Source organism: Eublepharis macularius, chromosome 8 (assembly GCF_028583425.1).
Source record: "Eublepharis macularius isolate TG4126 chromosome 8, MPM_Emac_v1.0, whole genome shotgun sequence".
Classification (NCBI taxonomy): domain Eukaryota; kingdom Metazoa; phylum Chordata; class Lepidosauria; order Squamata; family Eublepharidae; genus Eublepharis; species Eublepharis macularius.
This window is the reverse complement of record NC_072797.1, coordinates 34141741-34165150: the sequence shown is the minus strand read 5'-3', so window position 1 is coordinate 34165150 and position 23410 is coordinate 34141741. Positions and strand designations below refer to the sequence as shown.

The window sequence follows — 23410 nt, the reverse complement described above, 5'->3', positions numbered from 1 at the left end:
AATACACCCACAAGACTTAAGGCGTCAGCTACAAAAATCTGTGTCAAAAGTTTTGTATCTTCAAAGTGAACATTTCCTTCTTTCTAATGACGACTTCTTCCAAACTCTCAGTTCCACTTACCGGCATATACATTGCTTTTAGATTTCATTTGTTCCTTTGACATATTACTATGGTAATCTAAATAGTCAGACTATAAATCCCAGAAATGCAAGCTGACAGGGTTAAGTACGTTCCCCCAAACTTCCTCCTTTTATGTGAGCCTTCATTTTACAAACTCCACATGCGAGGTCAGGAATAGTACTCCACAAGTGACTAAACACCATTTGAAGAACAAGAAATAAGAGCATTTTAGAGATCCACAGTATATATTTGGATGCCAGACAGCTTATACTTCTTACCTTCCTCCAATTCCCCATTTCTAGTCATCTGCATGGTTTTGGTTTTGTATGGGGGGGGGGGGAGAAGGACCAAAGGCAACTTGAAAGAGGCACTACTTGAAATGCTAATCTCAATTTTACTTCTTTTAAATAGAGTTCTCCTTTGCTTTTAAACATCTATAAAACTTGCTTGAATAGTGACATGCATGCCACGGAAGCTAAACCTCTCCCAAACCACTTCCAACTCTTAAATTCTTGTCTCCAGCCGAAAGCAAGAGTCCTACCTCAAAGGCGAACTACTTAATAAGGTTAGAGAGGTTGGTGCCAAACTGCTGTTACATGGAAAACAGAGTCCAAAAGGGCCCCCATATACATCCTACAACTGAGATGGTAGGCAGCCTTGTACTAGTGAGATGAGGGTAACGCCTTCCATGGAAGAGATGCAAGGAACCAAAGCAGTGCTAAGATTCTAACTCAACCAGCATTTCAGACAATGAACAAAGCTTCAGAGTCCTTTCATTTAATTGGCTAGAAGCAGAGGGGGCAGAAAGGAAGGAGACAGGCACAGATCTGCAGAACTGGTGACAAATTGACAACATTTTGCCATCACGGCCAAGATACACACATTTCAGAATATGGACAGCTTGTGGTGGTATTACAGCTGTGTGTACCAAGACCGACGGACAGCCCATGAAGTCAGAGATATTTATGGAGCCTAGTCCCTTGGTATTACAGAGTAGCAAGTGCTGCAGTATCAACAAGGGTGTGGATGACAGAGCATCAGTATGAAGCAGAAAGGAGCTTTGGCAGCCACTCCACACAAGCAACGTTCCTGTCTGGTCTGGTCCATTTGAGATTCCAACCAACTTTTTTTTGCAGCCGTTGAAAAGTCAAGCAGAGAAAGTTTCTCTACAATTAAAACACTCCTCTGCCCACTAGCTTTTCAAAACATGCCATGTTTTCCATTCATTGAGACACATTGTCATTATGAGATCAGCACAAGACATTTGGCAACGTGAACTGTCCAAACATTTGAGGACTCCAGGCTGCTGAGAAGAAAAAAAATTAAATATAAAAAGTACTCAAGTAAATAAAGTGCCAGGAAGATGCTGTATTTTTCATGTCAGTTTAACTATGGGTAGATTAACATTAGCAACTGAGGAAAAACCAGAATGAGCAGTTTGTTAGTATAATACTTCAGAATTCCTTCAAAATGAGGGTGTTTGTGAGGGAGTAAGGTCTTCTGTGAATGCATAACCCAATAACAAAATGCACCCCACCCCAACAATAAAGTCTATTAAAGAAAGGCAGCTTTTTATCCATTTAAGAGTCACAGTCCCAGAGGTACCACACAAGTCAAGCATAATTTGTTCCATTCTTGAGGTATGCATGTTGCAATACTTGGACAATTATTTTGAAATTCTATCATTACAATGCTAGAAGGGACCTTCATTTTTCTAAAGTTTCACTAATTCAGCATTTAGTCATACTTTTCGTTTTGCCATACAACATGTAGGGGTGTGCGCTTCAGGTATCTGATTAGGGTAAAATACCCGAATCGGGCCCAATTTGGAAAACTTCGGTATTTCCGAATCGGAAATAATGAATCAAAGCTTCCTGAAGCATTTGTAATTATTTGGGAAGCTTTGGGGGCCCCGGGGGTTAAGTTTAAAGGGCCCTTTCGCAAGCGGCAGGGCCCTTTAAACTGCGGCAGGGGAGGCTTTCTCCACCAGCCAGCTGGCCAGCGCGGTGTTGGCGGCTGGAGCCTGACTAGGTAAGTGGGGTGGGGGTGGGGTTAAAGGGTGGGGTGAGCCTCCCCCTCCCCATCACTTCAGTATGCTCTGAATCTTTACGGAGCATACCGAAGTGACTTAGAAACACGAATCCGAAGCGGCATGCCACTTCGGATTTTGGGTTTTTTTCTGAAACTTTTTCCCGCTTCGGGTAAACCCAAATATTTTTCAGGGGCACACCCCTAACTACATACAGTTTGTGTTTTCTATTCTACTGGCTGTGCAATACCAAATTCTATGAATGTTGCATTAAATTAGTATTAAATGTAGTACAGCCATTGCTACATGCCTCTGATACTCCCCATGGGGATGTCATAGAAGCCCACATAAGAACAGCTCATTACATGGAACTTTGTTTACAACGTATGGGGGGCATAGGGAGATGTGTACTGCAAGAACATGGAAGGACCACTACCATTGCTGAGCTCACCTGGAAGTGTTATTGTGTGGTATGCTTCATGCCAATTAGCCACCATGCAAGCATTTTGGAAGCATCTGGGGGTCTATCATTAAGTTCACAGCCACACAGTTCTTATGTGGAATTGCTGTCTGAGCAAGTAGTTCTTTCTATGCAGCTGCCGTGGTCTATGCACTCCAAGTTGTACACTCAGAATGTAGCCAAGTAGGGCAGAAATGCTAAAGATGTCTAACTTTGCATCTTACACAGACCAACTGAAGCACAGAAATTCAAAACAACCATTCCTGGAAAACCTAAGATTGTTTCTCAGACTGCCTTGAAGTGCTTTATTACAGCCAGCTATAAAGCTTCAATGCCAACATTTTTCATGCCTCACTTAACAGATAACCATAAAGGAGTCAAAAATCAACTTTCAAAAAACTAATTTTAATCAAAACAAAAAATTGTTGATCATTAACAAGTTTATAAAACAGTGATTTAGTTACATAAATAAATTGATATCAGTGTATCAAATCTTAATTACTTTCAACTTCATGAGCATGTTTACATGGGTGATGAAGTACAACCTTTTTCCTAGTATAATAAATAAAATGGAGAGCATGAAACAAGTTTTTTCCCCTCTAAACAAAAAAAAATCTACAAACATACCTCTAGCATGTTCTCTAATGAAGGGAACAAGAGACACAGGACAACTTTTGCACCAAAATGTTAAAAAATTGCTTTAAAAAGCACAAGGATACAGAACCATCAGCTAAAGTAAAAGACACTATACTGTAACCAAAGTAGATATAATAATATAATGAACAGTTTGGTAGTTAGATCTCCAGTTTGGTTATTTTAAAGCATTAAGACAAGGCAAGAGAGAAGGCTGCTTTTGTTTGAAGTAATTCTAGAGGAAATAAAAGTATTAAAAAACAAACTGAAAAGTAGAACAGTCATACCTACACAACTTTCTGTCCTGCACAAAGTCAAATACCTATGCAGAATATATTTATATATATATATATATATAATATATATGTTATTTGTGCACAAAGGTTAGCTTATTATTAGCTCACTGCAAAGGCGTAATGTATTATGTCAATCATTTTGGAAAACATTGTTGGTAGCTACACGCAAGACTGTGCCACATGGTTGCCATCTGTGAACCAACTGTGGAACACATGAGCCACTTAGGAAACTGTCCATTTTCAGTTACCAGCTAAGGACAAGACCATCTTTATCACACCAGACTGCCCGCCCATTTGTTGGGCTGAAGACTAATGATAAAAATCATCTCAACACTTGGCTAGATGCTACAGGCAACTAGAATCCCATACTGCTGTGGTGCGCATCACAATCCATTGACAAGTGATAACCATGCAGTAAGCAGTCATCTGTAACTACCCTGTGTGTGTGTGTGGGAAAAAAAAGTTATCTAAGTTTTCTAGGCTAGGAGGCACAAACCCCAAATCCGGCATACTGTATTCTTAATGCTAAGGCTTGCTACTCCGGGTTGTTGTCCCCTCTTCACTATGGAGCCAGTTAGAAGCGCACGAGTGTGTATACATACATATATGCATACACTAGTCTGCATAAATATATATATGTATAATTTTTTCCCCAATTTCCAGCCAACAATGCAATCCAAAAGGTGGCTCTGCATAGATGCCCAGCATTTTCCGTTCATCACCTGAGCCAGCTCTGAAGCTCGGCGCCCTTGTGTCTTTTCAAATACATTTTCTTGTTTTTATTTAAAACCAAGCTACTGCAGCTTCAAGTATTTTGCATTATAGAATTTTTTTTATAAATTAGTTAATGTTATATTTTTTCTCAATATTCCGACATATACTATAATATATATACAGTACAATAAATGCTCTCATTCTTTAATTTTTTTTTTCAGATAAATCCCTGAGAATGTATGTTGACAGTCGCTAAGTTTCCACATGCACAAGCAAACCGTGTGCCATGCTTCCGGATGAACAAGCACTGCAAAGCCACGTGGGTCAGCCTTTGAAACTATTTGTTATTTTCTGTGTGGTTGGTTCATTTAAGTAAGCTGAAATGTCGGGATGAGTTACAAAGGAGTAAAGCTGGAGCCATTCGAGGTACTTATCACAGGATGGAGGTGTTTTTGTTTGGTTTTTTTCTCTTCTTTTTAAAGCCATTGCAATATATATATTTTGTTTTGAGGCTGTGAACGTATACAGAAGGAATAGGAGAGCTCTGTGGGCTTTTGCCACTTGACAACATATACTCAGTGTAAACCAAACTTGTTTTTTAAGCCTCTCAATCATTCATAAAAAAAAAAAAACAGAAAAAGGAAAAAAAATACACAAACTTTCACAACATGACAATTTAGTTTTGCAAACTCAGTATATAACTATACACATATAATACCGGTGTGGCTCTGGGTTTTTTAAGTTAAAAAGGATACAAAGGCAGGCTCAAGTAAAAACATATCACCCCCCCCCCAGTCCTCCCCCCTTCCCCATTCACACATTTTATCAACCAAACCGTTCACGAACCAACATCATCAGTTTCTTTTTGCCTTTGTAGATTTGTTTTAAGTTGTCGATGAACTGTGTAAACTGAATGTGTCCGTCGTGAGCCATTAAGAAAGTCTCTCGGGCCTTACTCAGGAATTCTATAAACTCACTGTAATGCCGTGGACTGATGTGCGTGAGCCGAGAGTGTGTGGTATTAATATAAGCTCCGATTGTGGCATCCAGAAGTTGCCTTAGGGGGGCTTTGTCCAATGACATGAGCTTGCCAGAGTTCCTTCGCCCATGAAGTCCCACCATTCCAGGAGTGGTCAAAGTACATCTACGCAAGATGTCCGACAGCACTGTTGCACATTTGACACTTTTGACCACAAGAGGTATTATAGCTGCTAGCTCATTTTTCCCAAGGGAATGGCTAAGCGCACACGCCCATAAAACATCGTTAATGGCAGGGTGCGTGTCCTGATTGTAACTCAGGTTGAGATGCGTCATGGCCAACGTGGCTAGTTTGTAGGCCCGCATTGGGTAACCACGATGTTCCATGTAGCGTGCTATGGTGAAAAGCTGCGTGTAGCTCATACCGGTTGCAGCAGCATCAAGAACAATTTGGTAAGCAGTCTCAAAAGCTATATGATCCTTTTCACATAAGGTCAGTGCAGAGAGGGCACAGTTCTGAGGATCCTTCATGGCACACTGAAGAGCAAGCGTCCTAGCACTGCTGGCCAGTTTCTCCTGCTGATGGCAGTCTAGATGCAAGCGGACTATGGTGCTGTTGGACATCACTGTGGTAGCAACAATACTAGTAGCTTCAGTTGGAGTAAAAAGTGTAAACCAGCTTTGCATGATGCTATCCAGTGCATAAACACCTGTGAGGGGACAAAAAAAAGGTCACCAAGACTGAACAAGGTATGAACTTCAAAGAGCTAGACACCTTGGGGTTGTTGCCCAGACTATTTTGCATAAGCCCCTGTACCTATGTCTCAAGAAATTCTCCATTTTATCAGTTCTGCACTAGTGTGGCAACACAGCACAGAATTTAGCTCCCTGAGAATCTCAACTTCCCTTTTCAAAAAGGATAATTCTGCTCTCAATAACTGGAAAGGCAAGCTTGGAAGTGTGCATGCTATAGGAGTCTCAACAGCCATTGGAGAACTGAAGGTACCATTTTGTAAGTATCCTGAAACTCTCTCAGTTTCTGCTAGATCTGGGGAGCAATAACCTGTGGTAACTTGCATCATTCATACATAGGACACAACTTGGATTGCCCTTGGAGCACAGAATTTTGACTCTGAACATAGAACACACAAGCTTGTATCAAATGCATGGGTTCATAATGGAGCATGCACAATGAAGCATTTATTCCACAAGACCATACATGTTACTTTAATCATGTGCTTTACAGCATGGCATGCAACCTACACCCTCTAAAATAATCTTCAAATCCAGACTATAGTGAATCAAATGCATGGTGGAGAAAAGTTAGTACAATTGAGTGCCACGTGTTATGTACAAGGACTGCCTTGCAGGCCGGTGGGTTCTGATATCAGGCAAAGATGGCCGTAGTCTCATGTTAGAGGGATTCTGAGGTGGCTGTTGCTACCCAGTGTGATTTTATCTATTCCTCCTATTTTTAGCATGTCTGATGGTTAGTCAATTTGCTAGGATTTATTTACATTTGTTTTACAGCCGTTGTGCTGTGTCATGATTATTTATTACTCATTGCTTCGTTTGTAAACCACCTTTCTCAAAGATAAACCTGGCCGCCTTTCTGCAAGCAGATGGGCACTGCTGCTCACAGCAGTGGGGGAAAAGCATTTGCATTCCTCTTTTCACTACAAGAGCTCACAACACATTCTATCTTAGCCTTCCCGAGGGTCTCATGTCACCTATGAGACACTTTGGGGACACGAGGGTATCTGCGGCAATAAGGGATCCATGGCACAGGCCTGCCAGTTCTACAAAGCTCTTTCCCTTTCTGTAGCTGGACAAAGGGAAGACCAGCCTGCCATTGTGGCTCATTGAATGAACATAGCCTTTGGATGACCTTGGAAGTCACTACCTCAATCTATCCCCCATGTACTATCCAATGGCCAGCCTCACATGAGGGCCATGAATACAAGGACTGATAAATCTGTAATGAAGACCAGAATTTTATTGTTACAACGCAAGACTGTGTTATTCATGGGAGCAAACAGTCTCTCAGATTTGAGTGGAAGGGCAAGGGGGTGCAGGACTCCAAGCAAATCCCAATGGTCAATATATTTATGCCAAAAGGAAGTAACATCCGCTCACAAAGTTTACGCTGCCATGAATACAATCCCAACAGGAAAATAGAACTCTATCCTTAAGGAAACATCCTAATCTATACTTACTACCAGCTTTCCTATCTGAAATGTGCAGGCCTCTTTAGTACCCTTTTGCTGCTCTTGTGAGGGTGAACAATGACTGATGGGCTCCATAAATTGAAGTTTATAGGCAGCTCGAGTGCCTCATTATGGCTCAAAGTAATTTGCACACATCTGTGCACTCATCTAACCACACCCAGAGGTCCTTATTTGCTGCGGTTGGACTCTGCTATACTATGCGCACTCCCCTCCTTTACCCTATGGCCAACCATTCAATGCCTGGTCTTCATTTACATAAACAAACATGCTCCCAATTTACAAACTTGCTCGTCTCAGAGGTGGTCTTTGCATGTCATTACAGCTTCCTTATGGAAGTTACATATACATGCTAATATGCTACAGAATAATAAAAAAGCAATTTGTTTGCCAAGAGCAAAACCAAGCAAAATAATGCATTTACCCTCTAATATCTAGAATATAATCAAGGTTTTAATTATCTTGGCCAAGACAAACATGCTATTTTGAAAAAAGAAAGAGGCTGCATGCAAATCTGCAGATACACAGTACTTGAGGCAAGGGCATGGGATGGTAAAGCCTGGGTGGTGGTTTTCATTCTCAGGGGGAGAAAAAGCAATCTCAATCATAAAAAGAGGTTTTTACAGAGTAGTAATCTCGAAAATCTGTTTGGATAATATCAAGTATGTACCAAACATACAAAAAGCAAAAAAGTATTTTCAATTAGAATATAGGTCCTACTTGAACAATATGCATGCCTAAAGGAACTGCTCAGAAATGAAGTGAGCTGTGACTCACGAAAGCTCATACTCTACCACAAATTTTGTTAGTCTTATAAGTGCTACTGGATTCTTGCTCTTTTCTACTTATTGTCAATGTTAGCTCATGTTGGTTTGGAGGGGAAAACTAGGTACTTTCAGAAGTTGTGTGAAGAATACATTTTTGTTCTCGGAGGTATTTATGGTTGATGTGGCATGTAAGAAGATGCAGTTCCTGGAAACTCAACTACTTCAAAGGACCTGGCAGGTGACTTTCCTAGTCCGTTTCGTATGGACACTTAAAGGCAGTATCGACATCAAGAATCTATGCTGAATGGCAGTTTAGAATTGCTATTCATAACAGAAGCAACATCACATAAAATCTGTCCACATGCAGCAATCCCATCACCCCTGGCAACATGGCTTCTTCCTCAAGGATATGAGGCCTTATCTGGTATTTCTTCTCTCTAATGAGTTCCTAAGGGCAATTTTCATACAGCCGCATTTTTTTCAGCTGCAGCATTTCTAAGAGTTTTCTGCCAAGAAGTTCCAGCTGAACTTAGGGAGATGATGGTCAGGTCCTCTGGGATGGGATACCAACCAGGCTGCCCTGTATGGAGGACAGGTGGAGTGAAGGTTCTCCAAATATCACAAATGGCTCAGGGTAGTATTTCCAAGGGTGTGAGAAGAGGTTTTCTTTTTGTTCGTTTCAGTCAGTACTCATTTCTTTTCACTGTAACATCACTGCTTCCATGTGTGAAATTCCCATGCTCTACGCTTTTCTGGGAACAGCAACATGGTAACAATCGGTCCATTAAATGCACTGTCATAACTAAGAAATGATTACCCTGTTTTACTACACAAGTCAAATCAGGATTCTTTGGAAATGGACGGCAGTACATACCTACTTCTGTTGCACATGTTACCAACCATCTCACCATCTCCCGCCGCCGCCAATTCAATGTTGATAATGTCATCCGCATCACCTATGAAAAAAAATTTTTTGTGGAGATGTGAGAAAAACTGTAGCACAGAGTTGTCAAAACACAGACTGAGAATCAGCACAGCCAAAGAGGGCAATTTGTAAGCTAAGTTTCAAACGCTCTGAGACCCTCATCACCTACATTGTAAAATAAAGGAAGCCTTTGCTTACATGCAGATTCCTATTCTCAGGCATTGGTGGGGATGTATCATCCCATACTGGAAGTAATTTGACTTAGCCACGGACAGACACAATTAGCTGTGTTACCAAAAGAGGAGAAACTCAGGTCTTAAACAGAGACCAGCAAGATGAGTCCTCAAGGCAGGGGGTGTTGGAATCTGGTTGGAACATGAGGAGTTATGGAAAGAAGCCTTTTCTGACCCTTGGCTTTTCAGGGAGCCAAGCATCATGTTCCCTAGAGTTTCTAATCAAGAATGGCTGGATACAGTAAGGGATTTTTCAGATCTAATGGCAAAATATGGTCTGCTATTATGTGAACAAGCCTTTGGGATTGTGCTCTCTCTCACTGCACAGGGAAAGATAATTACAGGTAATTATTTCTCGGCTCATGAGAAACCAGAGTTTGCCATTACATGTGAACCAGTAAGCCACGAAGTCCAAAAGTTTTGTTCCCAAAAAGAATTCTGATTTGCAGGGCAGGTACAAAACCAATATGCTGCTTTGGATATAATAGCAAGCTATGGTTTACCAGAACCTGGAACAAATCATCCTATAATTTGCGAGGGAAGAGGAAAAGCATAATTTTAAGGACTTCCCAAGTTGTTCACAGAGCAGTAAGCCACACTCTGTCTTGTACCTCAGACATCTTTTCCCAAGAACTCATGAAAAGAGCAAGTATTGTACAGTAGATGGAGAACTCTGCCTACTTAATTCTCTTCTCCCCTTCTGTAAGTTCTCTCAATTACCTTCTCAAACCCAATGTTCTCTAGGCTGATCTCTCTAAATCTAGCCTTGTCCTCACTCCCCGCTAATTCTTCTCAGTCCCTAGAAAACAAATGCAACTTCCTCATTAACAGCCGGCTATGTTCCTCGACAGCTTAAACAATGCTGTGACCAAAGGGTCCAAATCGGTTCATCTGAATAGGGTAGCCACAATATTCTATGTCACATATAAGGCTCACAAGTATGGGACAGCACATACTTGCTGTGGTAATTAAATTCTCTCAAGAGACATTACTAAATTTGGAGGGGGGGGGATAATTCTACCAGACTGAAAACAAAGTAAAGTCTTGCACAGAAAGGTCACTTTAAATTATACATTACGTATACATATACTCAATTATAATGTCAACATCCTTTGCTCGTATGTGAATGCTTGATGGATAAATGGCAGGATGTTGAACTCTGCAGATTTCTAATGTTGCCTCATATATGGATGAATTTAAGGCACTTGTTAAATTCAAGCCACAGACATGACTAATGTAAGAAAAGGTCACCTAGAATATACACACCACAGCCAGAATCAGTAAATTATGTTTCATTAAACTGCTACTCTAGCTTGCTTGTCTTTTTTGTTGTGGCAGTCATGTGGGTGGCTTCGACAGAGCATCATGTATTCCCTCTCAATGGGGAGGAGCCTTAGTTCACTGGCAGAGCAAATTCTTTGTATGCAGGAGGCACCAAGTTTAAACTATGGCTTCTTTGGCTCAAGGACCTCAGGTACCAGGTGCCAGGAAAAAACCTCTCTCTGCCTGGCTCTGAAAAGCCACTGCCAGTCAGAATACTAAGTTAGGTAGTCCAGTAGCCAGACTTACAGTGAGACAGTTACATATGACCACATCTTTCCTGAACACATCTCAGACAAAACCTCACATACAGCATCATTTGTTCACTAAATAGTAACACTTTACCTACCCCTTTACCTGAAAGTTCAGTGCAGCTATATTAGAACACACGGGGAACTCAGTTTTAGTTTACTTATTTAGAAAATTTCTGTGCTGCCTCTCCAGGGAATGTGCCTTGTTCAGTTTTGGGTCACTATTTAGAAAAGTCTTTCAGTATCTGAGTCTACGTTCTTGTTTACTGAACCATTTCCAAAGCAATTGTAGATCACAGTTTAAACTTTTAACGTAGTGACTCTTAGATACCATACAAGGCAGGGGCTACAATGCCTGTATTTGAGGATCCGGGTATTTCAACTATCTACATTCTAGACCAGACTGGGAATGTACGGAAGAAGCCACATAATTCATACAAGCTTTGTCAGCCTCCCTGTGTGTTTCTTTGCTGCTAAGAAAGCAAGAAGTCTGATACATCCAAGCCTTGGGACAGAATCTTCTAATGGCAGGGACCCTTTAAAAAACACCACCTCTGTTTGAAAGCAATAAGGAACTCCCTTGCCCCTAACATTTTATTCAGCATTCAAATGACAAGATCTCATTTGACCCTTGATTTATAGGAAACATTAAACGAGCTGTGCTCACAGTTACGTTCAAATATTGATCCAAGGATCCACTTGCACAGCAGGAAAAACTGCAGGAAGTAGAGAAACATACCTGAAGACCCAGCTCCAGTGACACTTTCAAAAGGGTGATATCTGGCAAGCTGTCCATAAGAGTTGCTATTTTGAATGCATCTTGGGCAAGCTTGAAGATGTGTGCTGAGGAGTGAATGTTTTTCTGGATAGATTCTAACACTGTTTCAAGCCTTCGAACGTCACCTGCAAGGTCAACAAAAACTCAGCTCTATATAAACACCCACTGCATAAACACTCTCTAGTGAAGCAGCACTACAATGTATAATCCCTGAAGTATCAAGAGGAGCAAGTGTGGACTGGAAACAAGTTAACTAGAAGACTTGCTCACTGCAGAAATAACTAAAGTTCCAAAGAACATTATCCACATTTTATGTCTCACTTCTCGCACACATTTTTATTAAACCAAAATAAGCTATTAGGGATTCAAGACACCCTCCAAGTGATCTAACATATCAATTCTATAATCAAGTTTGGATTCAAATGCTTTTTCAACACAGCTTTACTTATCACAAAATCTAGATACTGAATAACCTTCAAGTTAAACACAGATTGACACATGTACAGTGAACTAAAAATGAGCATCCCCTTAAATCGCCAGTACAGTACCTTTGGCTGCTGTTAGCATTGTTGATGCCAACTCGCACTGCTGAGATTCAATGTGACTTAGGGTGAACCAACGGGGATACCGGTTTGGAACCACTGATGCAATATGATGTGGGCGGGACATGTCTCCCGATGGAGCTGTCGATTCCAATACTAGTAACCTGTGAAATGGGAGGAAAAAACCTAACTGATCATGTAATTATAGACACAAGAAGCATTCTAGAACTTTAAAGGAAAGCTGCTGAAGGTAGCAGGTTTGGTGGCAAATCAAGTTTGTTTGACTTCAGCTCTTTTCCAGCTCATGATAAAGGCCTTCATGTACAATTACAAAAACGGGAAATGGCAAGAAAATCAAGCTAATGCCAACATTTGCAAGTATCTCAAGAATCTATGGGACATCATAACAATCAGAAATAGCACTGTAGACTGTTGTGAACACATAATTCATGGCACAATTTATTTATTTTATTGGATTTCTAGCCCATTCTCTCTGCAAGCAGGCTCAGAGTGGAGCACAACACAATAATAGGCATAAAAATAAAGACAATATATATAAACATAACTAATACAGCACATACAGTGCACCCCCATTCTCTATATATCAGGGCCCATGGAGCAGGGGAGCTACCCATCTGATGACAACCAGGAGTGCACATGTCCCCCTCCCCACTGACAGGAGACTGGTTGGAGAAACTGCCTGCTTCAGCCCCCATAAACCCAGCGGGATGACAACAGGTCTGTCTGGGTTTGGATCTTGAAAGACAGAAAGTTCCACCAGGTGGGTGCCAAGGTTGAAAAATCCCTGGCCCTGGTCGAGGCAAGGCAAATCTCCTTGGGGCCAAGGATGACCAGCAGCAGTTTTTCTGCTGACCAGAGCATTCTCCAGGGAATATAGGGTGAGAGACAATCCTGCAGATATGCTGGTCTCAGCCTGCTAAGGGTTTTAAAGGTTAAAACCAAAACGTTGAACTTGATCCAGAATTCCACTGGAGCCAGGGCAGCTGGCGCAAGACAGGTATAATATGCATCTGGAACGGAGTTCTGGTTAGAATACGTGTCACTGCATTCTGTCATATATAAAATTAAGATACCATATTTCTTTTCCAACTGTTTGCCCATTATGCCCAACAAAAAGGCTTCTGGTTTAAATTGTATATTACTCTTCAGAATTTTCTGTATTATCATATGGATTTGTGTAACCAAAATTTTTTTGCTGCATGACAAGTCCACCAAAGGTGAAAGAATGTTCCTTCATGCTGCTCACATTTCCAGCATTTGTTTGAAATATCTTTGACCATTTTTGCTAATCTATCTGGAGACATACCACCAATATATCATTTTATAAAAGTTTTCTTTGAGTGTCTGGGACTGACCAAGGACCAAAAAACCTGGGGGGAGTCAGTTCTTTCAAGCTGTCCATCTCGCTCGCTCTCACCCAGGTCTCAGTCATGCATACCAGGATCATGTTATTAATTTCAAAAAACTCAGGCAGAGTTCTGGTCTTATTATCGATGGACCTTGCATTACACAACATCAATGTTGGAGAAGGGCGTACTTTCCTGGCCCCACAACCAACAAACCTAGGGATGGGATGCAGGCTCGAAGGATACTGAGCCATGTCATATCTCCGTGCCTTTCAATTCCTAGACCTTGTCCAACCGCCTGTCCCCGGATTCCACTCCCAGAACTTGTCCTATCTCCCCTGTCTCTGGATTACTGGGATCTCCGACTGCATGCCAACCTCCTCATCAGTAGCCACCACCCTGTAACCCACAGTATAAGCCCACAATCATTCACACTACAGTGCACAGCAAAACTGTAACTCCTTTCATAAAAACAGAAGCTAGAGAACAGCTAGAAAGGAAAAAGAAATACCAGCCAAATTTAATAGAGAAGGGGTGGGAAATCAAATGAGAATTATAGTGCTGCTGCAACAACCATGGCTTTTATTTTTTAATGATAAATCTTACCACTTTTTGTTCCATGCTATAAAAATGACATTGACCAAGATGAAAAACTTCATGCATATGACAATATATTACTACATACAGCGAGACTGTAGATAATGGCAAATTTTAGGCTATACTTTTATCACTATGTAAAAATGCAGCACTTTTTGAATACCAAGTTTCAGCAAGTACCACAGTTAAGTGAGCTAGAGGCTAAAAAGACTGATGCAACTCAAGTTTCAAGACCGCATTTGTTGAACTTGACCAGAGGCCTTTTTTCTGGGTGCCACTCCTGCCTCCAGAAATTAGGCAGAAGAACACCAGAGAGAGCATTTTCTGTGGTGACATCCCAGTTACAGTACACCCAGAGAGATTCGCCTGGCACCTTCTTTTTATTTAAGGAACCTATATTTTAGTATGGTCACAATTTTGATGATCTGATCTGCTTTACTAGTTGTGTCAACTTATTTTATTGGGTTTTTCTCTTGCTTATAAACTACCCTGCAAAAAAAAACACCGGTTTTTGAAAGGCTTGTACAAGTGCTTTAAGAAATAAAAATACCACATTGATATAAGCTGAGTGAAATATTTCCCCAAAATGTTACATATTAGTTATTTAAAACACTGATATGACGCCTTACCTTCCCACCCAAAAAGGGTCCCCCATCATGGTGAGAAGTGTGATTTGGCTGATGCAGAATTGCTGCATTTTGGGAAGACATTTCCTATTTAACTAATGCAGGCTTTGACAAATCCCAGGTGCCAGGTTATCATAGCACCTAGAAATTTAATTGTGGTGCCTATTCCAGCAATACTTTAATTTCTCAGGGGAAGTTCTAAGGGTTGGACTGAACCAGTTTATTCACTAGTGAAAATGGAAGGGGTCTCCTTTGACCACCAAAAGGGCTGTCTGGGATCATGGGACCTGCAGGGACAAAAGCCATTTGAACAGGAGCTGTAAACAGGGGAAATGGCTAGGATTGAAAGAAAAAAACTGGCTGAATCCAACCAAAGCTTATTTATTGCTTTGCTACAGATTATTTTGTTGTGGGACAAAAATGAGCATAAAGTTTTAAAGGCTATAATGGAATTGTAACAAATTAGGGGAAAATTACACTAGCGTTGTGGTATTTGACACAGCCTTAATAAAATTACAAGCAAGTATGAAGGGGTTAGGATTGGTTTTGTGGTGGCAATGATTAGAAAATAACATTAAAAATGAAAAACCAATGCTGAAAAATTAGTCTGGCTCTAGAAGTTTGGGCTGGATCTTAGGGCCAGTTTGATATGAGAGCCAGTTTGGTGTAGTGGTTAAGAGTGCGGGACTCTAATCTGGAGAACCGGGTTTGATTGCCCACTCCTCCACTTGAAGCCAGCTGGGTGACCTTGGGCCAGTCACAGCTTCTAGGAGCTCTCTCAGCCCCACCCCCTCATTGGGTGTTTGTTGTTGTGGGGATAACAGTAACATACTTTGTAAACCGCTCTGAGTGGGTGTTAAGTCGTCCTGAAGGGCAGTATATAAATCAAATGTTGTTGTTGTTAAAAAAATTTGTCAAGGTCTGATTTAGGTCCATGTATTACTGCTCCTTCAATCCCAAATGCCTTCCACAGAAGTCTATTAACATTACAAAGTCTGATGCCAATTAAAAAACATAGGTAACTTATAAAACCCCCCAGAAAGGCTGTTAAATAAGCAGATCAGCACATCAATTCAGTAAGTGAGCCTCTAATACATCTGATCTGCTAACTCCAGCAGTAAGAATTTAGCCTTACTGAAAAGTTCTACTACATCCTCTCAATTCATGACAAGTCTCCCCAGACAATGCCCATACAGAACTCCCAGTTTCAAAACCTGCCAGTTGCATCCAATTGAAACAAGAAAGCAATTTTTAATAACAAAAATTAAACACTTCTTACAAGTGTGAGGTTACCGACTGTGATTTAACACACTTTAGATTTTGCAACTAATGTTTTATGCATGTTGCAGTTGTGGCCCTTTCAGACCTGATTTCAGAGGGGTGACCTGACTTAGAGACCTTACATTAAATGTAGCCTTAATAAAACACTCAACTTTTTGCAGAGCAATGAAATACTACAGAACACATTTCAAAGGGAACAAGGAAAAGATTTTGGTAAATTAGGCTAGGATTAGAGGTTAGCTTCCCCCCTCCCCCCATGATGGCAATCTAGCCTACCCCATATTTTTATGTATATTGCAAGATTTGTCTCAGCTATCTGCCCTGAGTCTCAGTGAAAAAGGAGGACTATAAATAACATATATAGCTTTAATAAAATTACAAGAGCATGTGAAGAGGTTAGGATTAGGTTTTGTAATAGTAATAATTAGAAAAGCTATTTATTAAAACACACACTCTGAAGGCCAAACAATGAGTCTGGTTCCTAGATGTCTGAGCTGACTCCTAGAGCCAAAAAAAAAAAAAAAGAAGGACAAGGCCTGTACTAATGTAATGGAATACCATCCTTCCAATATATAAATGCTTGGAAAAGAGCCAGTGATGTATTTTTAGGATTACTAGAGGAGGTTAGAGTAATTTGGTATGAATGTGTCAGCAGCAGCTAGCATGATTTTGACAAGGTACCGGAAGAGAAAAGCAAAGCCATACGGAATGGATGGATAAGACACATATATGAGAAGTGGCAAAACGGAGCAGCAGCAGACACATGTAAGACATAGAAGGATATATTTGATTTAAGTTGGAGAAAAGTGAGTTTCTGGGTCAAAACCATGAACTTCTATTTTGACTATGATGTGAAAGTGTTGGTGACGTGTTTTAATGAGATGCCCCTTTCTTCAATGATAGTTTATGGGCTGTACATTTCTCTCTCCAAGATATCACAGAGTCTGGTTATCTCTGGAGAGTGACAGGTGACTGCAGCAAAGTGGGAGGGACCAACAAGAGCCACTCCCCTCCAGCAAACAGCTGTGGCAGCTCAACCCCACAACCTCTATGCCTGTGGAAGGGCAGAGGCCAGGCAAATGGGGCAGAGAATAGACAAGCACTCATAACAATGCTATTCGCCATACTGCAGGACTTGCCTGTTCCGAAGCCAGGGAACAGCACTGCACCCAATCAAGTTTGGAATTGTTCAGAATACGCAAGTATACCTCATGCCCCCTATTTTGCTGCTGGTGGTGAAGACTGAGGGGGAGAAAAGGGGGGGTTTCTTCCTAGGACCTTAAAAAAATTCCAAGAGAAAATTTGGGAAGCCACTGAAAGAAACATCCATTAAATATGTTCTTGTTTCGCATGAGTGAAATGCTTCTGACAAGATTTACATTACTCAAAAAGCATAGCAGGAGAAAGTCTAACAACTTTTCCATTTTCCAATGGAAAATTTGAAAGTTTGAAAAATACTGGAAAAAAATGAATTCTCTTTTGGAATAAGTGAGATGTTTCTTAAGACAATGGGTTAGATCCAGCCAGCTGTTTCACTTGATCACACCTAATTCCCATCCCTTCTACAGCTCCACATGGCTTTTGTCAATGCAGTTCCCATGATCCCATAATAGCCTTTTGGGTAGCCAAATGGAACCCTTCCTCCCTGTTTCACCAGTGGGAAACCTGGTTGGATCGGGACCAAGTTTGTTTCTCACTCAAAATATATAGCATGAAGAAATCTGAGGACTTAAAAAAAAATTTCAATGGAAATATTAGGACACTAGAAAAAACTATGGTTTATACTTTTTAAGACAAGATTTTACTGATAATGTGTACTATGAAAATGTTTCGTAAAACAGGCTAGAACATTAGATGATACCTATGTACATATTTTCAAGAATGTTTCTGTTTAAATGTAAATAATTTTGCCAACAGTTAATATGCTATAAATTGTTTAAAGACAACACATCAGTGCTTTTGAAGTTCTAAGGTTTAAATTAGGGCTGCCAGTCCTGTGGTTGGGGTGGGGGATCCCCTGCTCCCAGCTTCTGCCCCCCCTCCCGCTGCTGCCCTCACCTAGCCAGCAGGGGGGAAAGATCCTGGGGGAACAGGAGGAAAGAAGCCTCCTGGGCCAGCTCACAGTGGGCACGTTCTCCATGGGCACAATAACATCACTTCCAGGAGTGACATCATCATGCCCATGGGAAGCACACACAAAAAATGTCCAAAGGTGAGTGGCAGGGGGGAGGGGACTCGACAGGTAAGGGAGCCTGCCAACCCTAGTTTAACTTGTTATCTAAATATGCCAGAAGTTATCTATTGAGACACTGTATGAGAGCATTCTATCAAAATATGACATTCTTTTTCACTTACTACAGAATTAGTTTTCTACTTCCAATTTTCAGTTTTTTCTCCTCTTCATATAGGAAAAAATAAGATACATTTGCTAAGGTGGCATAGGGTGCCGCAGTTTGCAATATTCAAATGTTGGCTATAATTTGAAAATGGAAACATTTATACTTCTCATTTCTAAAAATATGCCAATTAGTACAACTTTATATGCTAAGTTATAAATGTTGGATTAAAGTTTAGGTTTTGAACGGATGTCATTTCCCCCCCGTTGCATATCACTTGTTAGGCTGGTTTCTTCAACTTACAAAGGAAAAGTGACAAGAAACTCTTACAGCATAACAAGTAATTGTTTTGCAACTTTTTTCTTTTCAAATGGAAGGCTTGTGGGAGGGGTGTCAGAGGTACACTCCTAAGCGTTTCCAGGCATACAAACTTTCTCCCCTCACAGCATTTTTGGTACTGTACTGGTTGATATCCAAAGGGGTTTCTAGACTTTGGGGAGTGAATTCCCAGGATGTCATGAACGGGTGCAGTAGATATGAAGTATGGAAAAGGTTTGGAGAACAGGAGATTAGAAAAGTATGGTACTTAAATATATTGAACCAGTTGCTTGGAAAAGCAAAACTTCAATCTAACTTCAATCCGCCTTGAGCCCACTGATGTGGGGAGGGCAGAGTATAAATCCAATAAATTAAAATTAAATTAAATTAAAATAATCCTACCCAGGAAAGTGAACACGAATGAAAACCTACAGAGATGCAGGTTGAAAAAGCTACAGCAGCTGTAACAGAAATAGTTGAATGACAACTCAGCTCTCAAGTACTAAGTTCTCTCTCCTACTGCATATCTATTATTAGAAGGGCCCACGCTGTAATCTGCTTGAGTGAGAATAGTGGGGGGGGGGGGGTTTGTGTGCTGCAGTAACTTGTTACAACATGATGATTAAGAGCAGCCTCAGCCTTCAAAAGGTCAAAGGAGAACTGAAGACAGCTGGAAAGGGATGTCAACAGTCAGGAAACCACCATGATGTGAATGCTTAGAGCCACAGACCAAGACAAGAAAGAAATGGGTTGCGTAGACACAGGGATCCTGGTTGCACCATATCAAACCCCAAAGATTGTACAACAGAGCCCTACAAGTTCTTTAATAATAGAAGATCATCAGCCACGGGTGACTTCAAGCAACAGCAGAATTTGCCAACACTTTGGAGGATCTGCCATTCTGGTGAACAAACTGAAGGAGGAATGACTGGGCCAGTGGACAGGATGAAAATTAAGACTCCGGACACAACCAGACAAGATGGCATGCTGGGGTCAGATGTGGGAACACTGCCATGTCAAGCTGTGCCTTCAAGGGGGGGGGGGTTAAAACAGTTGGCTCCCATGCCATGTTTTCAAGGCACTGAGAACTCAAGAGGAAAATGGCTTTGAGACTCTGGAGTTGCTCCACTGATCTCAGACAAGTTTGGGGCCCTATAGATTGGAGTTCTGGGGATCAGGCTTCTTCTCTGGAAAACCAGGATGATGCCTATTATCTCCCTTGTGTCAGCTGCTCAGAATTTCACATCACTGATGTGAAATTATAAGGAAAACAATCTTTTGTAGATCGGCCACAAGTCTATATACCTTAGCCAGAGTAATTTTGGTTCAGGCCCATAAGTTCCACAAGCCCATTTTTGGCTTGCCACCCTGGGAATGGAATAAGCAGGCTCCTCAATCAACTGCACCTGCAGCCTATTTGGTGTAGTGGTTAGAGCCAGTTTGGTGTAGTGGTTAGGAGCGCAGGACTCTAATCTGGAGAGCCGGGTTTGATTCCCCACTCCTCCACTTGAAGCCAGCTGGGTGACCTTGGGCTAGTCACAGCTTCTAGGAGCTCTCTCAGCCCCACCCACCTCACAGGGCGTTTTGTTGTGGGGATAACAACATACTTTGTAAACCACTTTGAGTGGGCATTAAGTTGTCCTTTTTTTTTAATAAAATTTTTTATTGGAATTAGAAATATTTGGTCATTTATAACAATCAAAATACTCTAATATTCCAGTTCTAACCCCCTCCCTCCCCCCCCCCCGTTTGTTGACTTCCAACAGTTTTCCAACCCTTTGTCTATTCTTCCCCTACTCATTTCAACTTATTTTGTCAATTAAACATATACTTTCACACTCTTCTAAGCTAATCTATTATAATACAGTGCTAAGTCAGTTTCCCTTCACTTATCAACTAACTAATATATTCCTGGCATATTATTCAATAGTAATAATACTGGTAATATTCTCAATATCCTGTACTCTAACTTATTCATTCTAATGTCATCAATATGGGACAAACAATTTATCCCTCCCTATACATAACTTGAGTACTCATAAGTGATGAATACATTTATAAGTCAACCAATTTAACTTATACTCTATATGTTACTCTTTACTTCCTCTTATATCTCTTATCTTTATAACATAAAGTCAATCAATTTGACTCATATTCTACACATTTCTAAATATAACTATAAACACAATATACATTCAACATAAGTCAATCAATTTGACCCATGTTCTGCACATTTCTAAATATCGCTATAACCAAAAATACCTTCAGCATAAGTCAATCAATTTAACCTATATTCTATATGCTACTTCTCATTCCCTCCCTTCTTGTATTCATGAATTTTAATTCTGTTAATTCTCAATTACACCCCTATCTGCCAGCAACATAATTAATTAATTAATTTCTATTCTTATATATCACATAATAACTATTACTCAACACTGTATAGAATAATCAAATAGAATAATTGCTTAGTAATTCTTCTTTAACTCTCCTCCCCCCGGTATAGTCACTTCTCTCTTCTTTTGTTTTTCTTCAATAATTTTCAAACTGCCACAGTTCTCCTCCCACCTCCCATTTTTTCACCAAATATTGTTTCAGCTTCTCCCAATCTGTGTTAAACTGTCCTGGATCAAGGTCTCTTAGTTTTCTTGTCAGTTTATCCATCTCCACCATGTACAGCAATTTGTAAATCCAGTCCTCGATAGTTGGCACTTCTTGTACTTTCCACTTTTGCGCATACAAAAGTCTAGCCGCTGCTGTCATGTAAAAAAGCAATGTCCTATGTTGTGCTGGAATATCTTCCATTCCCAAGTTCAGTAGCAGGAGTTCTGGGTTCTTATTAACTTGAAACTGTAAAATCTCACTTATTACTCTTATTATTTCCCCCCAGTACTGCCTGACTACCTCACAAGTCCACCACATATGATACAAAGATCCTTCATGCTTTTTACATTTCCAGCATTTATTAGACGTGTTCACATTCCCTAGCGCAATTTTCTTTGGTGTCAGGTACCAACGATAGATCATTTTATAGACATTCTCTTTAATGTTAGTGCATGTCGTAATCTTCAAAGTATTTTTCCACAAGTATTCCCACGCCTCCATTGTTATTTCTTTATTAAAATTTATAGCCCACTTCACCATTTGCACCTTAACTACCTCTTCTTCAGTATACCATTTTAAGGGCATTAAGTTGTCCTGATGGGCAGTATATAAATCGAATGTTATTATTATTGTTCCAAAGCAAGATATCCTTGGGTGGAAAGGAGTCTCAGCTCCAGTTGCTCTCCCCGCTTTCTCATGCCTGGGCAATGCTGATATTAAAGTGTACCCTGATTGGCTGACTGCCCTAGAAAAGATGGCTCCTCACAGCAGCTCAAAATCTGAACCTGGTTTCAGAACTCTCACTTTGGCTCAGCCTCTTGACCATTCTATCAGCACGTGAGAGACTTTGCTCCATGCACGGCCCTACAATGACCAGAGCTGCCTGACATGGTTTTGGACTTTCTTTTTGTTTGTGAGTATAAGCAACCTGGAAGCTACTTCAGAGAATGCAAGTTAGCAAGCAAGTTTTATGTCTACTCAGATAGTTTTAATTAAGCTTAGGCAAGCTGTTGTTATTTCCATTGCCATTTGCTTTGTGCCTTATAGAGTGGTTTCTGACCTGCATACAGTCCAGCTCGTCTTCGACCACCTCACCTCACCTTCAGCCACCATCTCCTTCCACAGCAACAGCTCTAGCACAGCCTCCATTCCCACCTTCCAGAACAGCAGCTGAGCAGGTGGATGGAATGTGCTGCCCCAATGTGGAAAAATGGCTCCAGAGAGCTGCAAAGGAGGCAGGGCTCAGTGCCATTCTGACTCCAGATTAGAGTGCAGCCCATGGGTGGGGCCAGGAGCAGAGGACAGGGGAACACCAGGAGAAAGGAGGTGCATACTTTCCCTTGGAGGGTGGGAGGGGGTAAGCACACATGCTACTTTTGGCAAGGACCCAGAGTGGATGTGACTTCCCACTTGGTCTTGCTCAGCGTCGACCTGCCCCCAAGGACCTCTCACTGTCCAGCCACCACCAGTCCTACTGCCCTGGGCTGCCTGCCCCTAATGAGGCTCTGTCCACTGTTGGTGGCATTGACATGCTGGACTTAATGGGAATGGGCAGGCTGTGCAATAACGTCACTTCCATAAGTGATGTCATCGCGCCAGGACCAAGAGCACACATGTGCTTCGTGCATGTGCAAGAAGATCCTTCCTCCTGTGAGTACTACTCCCCCCCCCCATTGTCAGAGTGTTTGTGCAGAGACCATCTGGCAACCTCTCGATCTGGTTAAGTACTCTCGATTTGGCATATACAGCCAAGGAGCACTTGCCACTGTCATTCACTTGTTACAAACGTCCGTTTGCTGATAGTATTGCAAACAGTTTACATTCCTGTCTTCAGTGAAGCAATGCACTTGACTTTCAAGACAATAAAAGGTCGATTTAGTCTATAAATGTTTAACAAATACCTTCAATGCATGAAACTGCATAAAAATTAAGAGTGCAATCTGAAAGGAAGCATTTTGGTGCAACAATAATGGATCGTAAGAAGCATGCCAACAGCAACTTTGGGGAAT

General features: G+C 41.0%; 1 protein-coding gene across 1 annotated transcript in view; it reads right to left on the bottom strand.

The window, feature by feature from the left end:
- Positions 1 to 2994: 2994 nt before the first annotated feature.
- The window catches only part of ZSWIM6 (zinc finger SWIM-type containing 6), a 102592-nt gene continuing 82176 nt past the window's right edge, over positions 2995 to 23410 (bottom strand). Inside the window, exons 11-14 of the mRNA XM_054987246.1 lie at positions 12279 to 12436; positions 11692 to 11855; positions 9098 to 9179; positions 2995 to 5941 (exon numbers count right to left, since the gene is read on the bottom strand). Of these exons, the coding sequence (XP_054843221.1) occupies positions 5079 to 5941; positions 9098 to 9179; positions 11692 to 11855; positions 12279 to 12436 (1267 nt within the window). The 3' untranslated portion in view covers positions 2995 to 5078. The remainder of the gene's footprint in view (positions 5942 to 9097; positions 9180 to 11691; positions 11856 to 12278; positions 12437 to 23410) is intronic.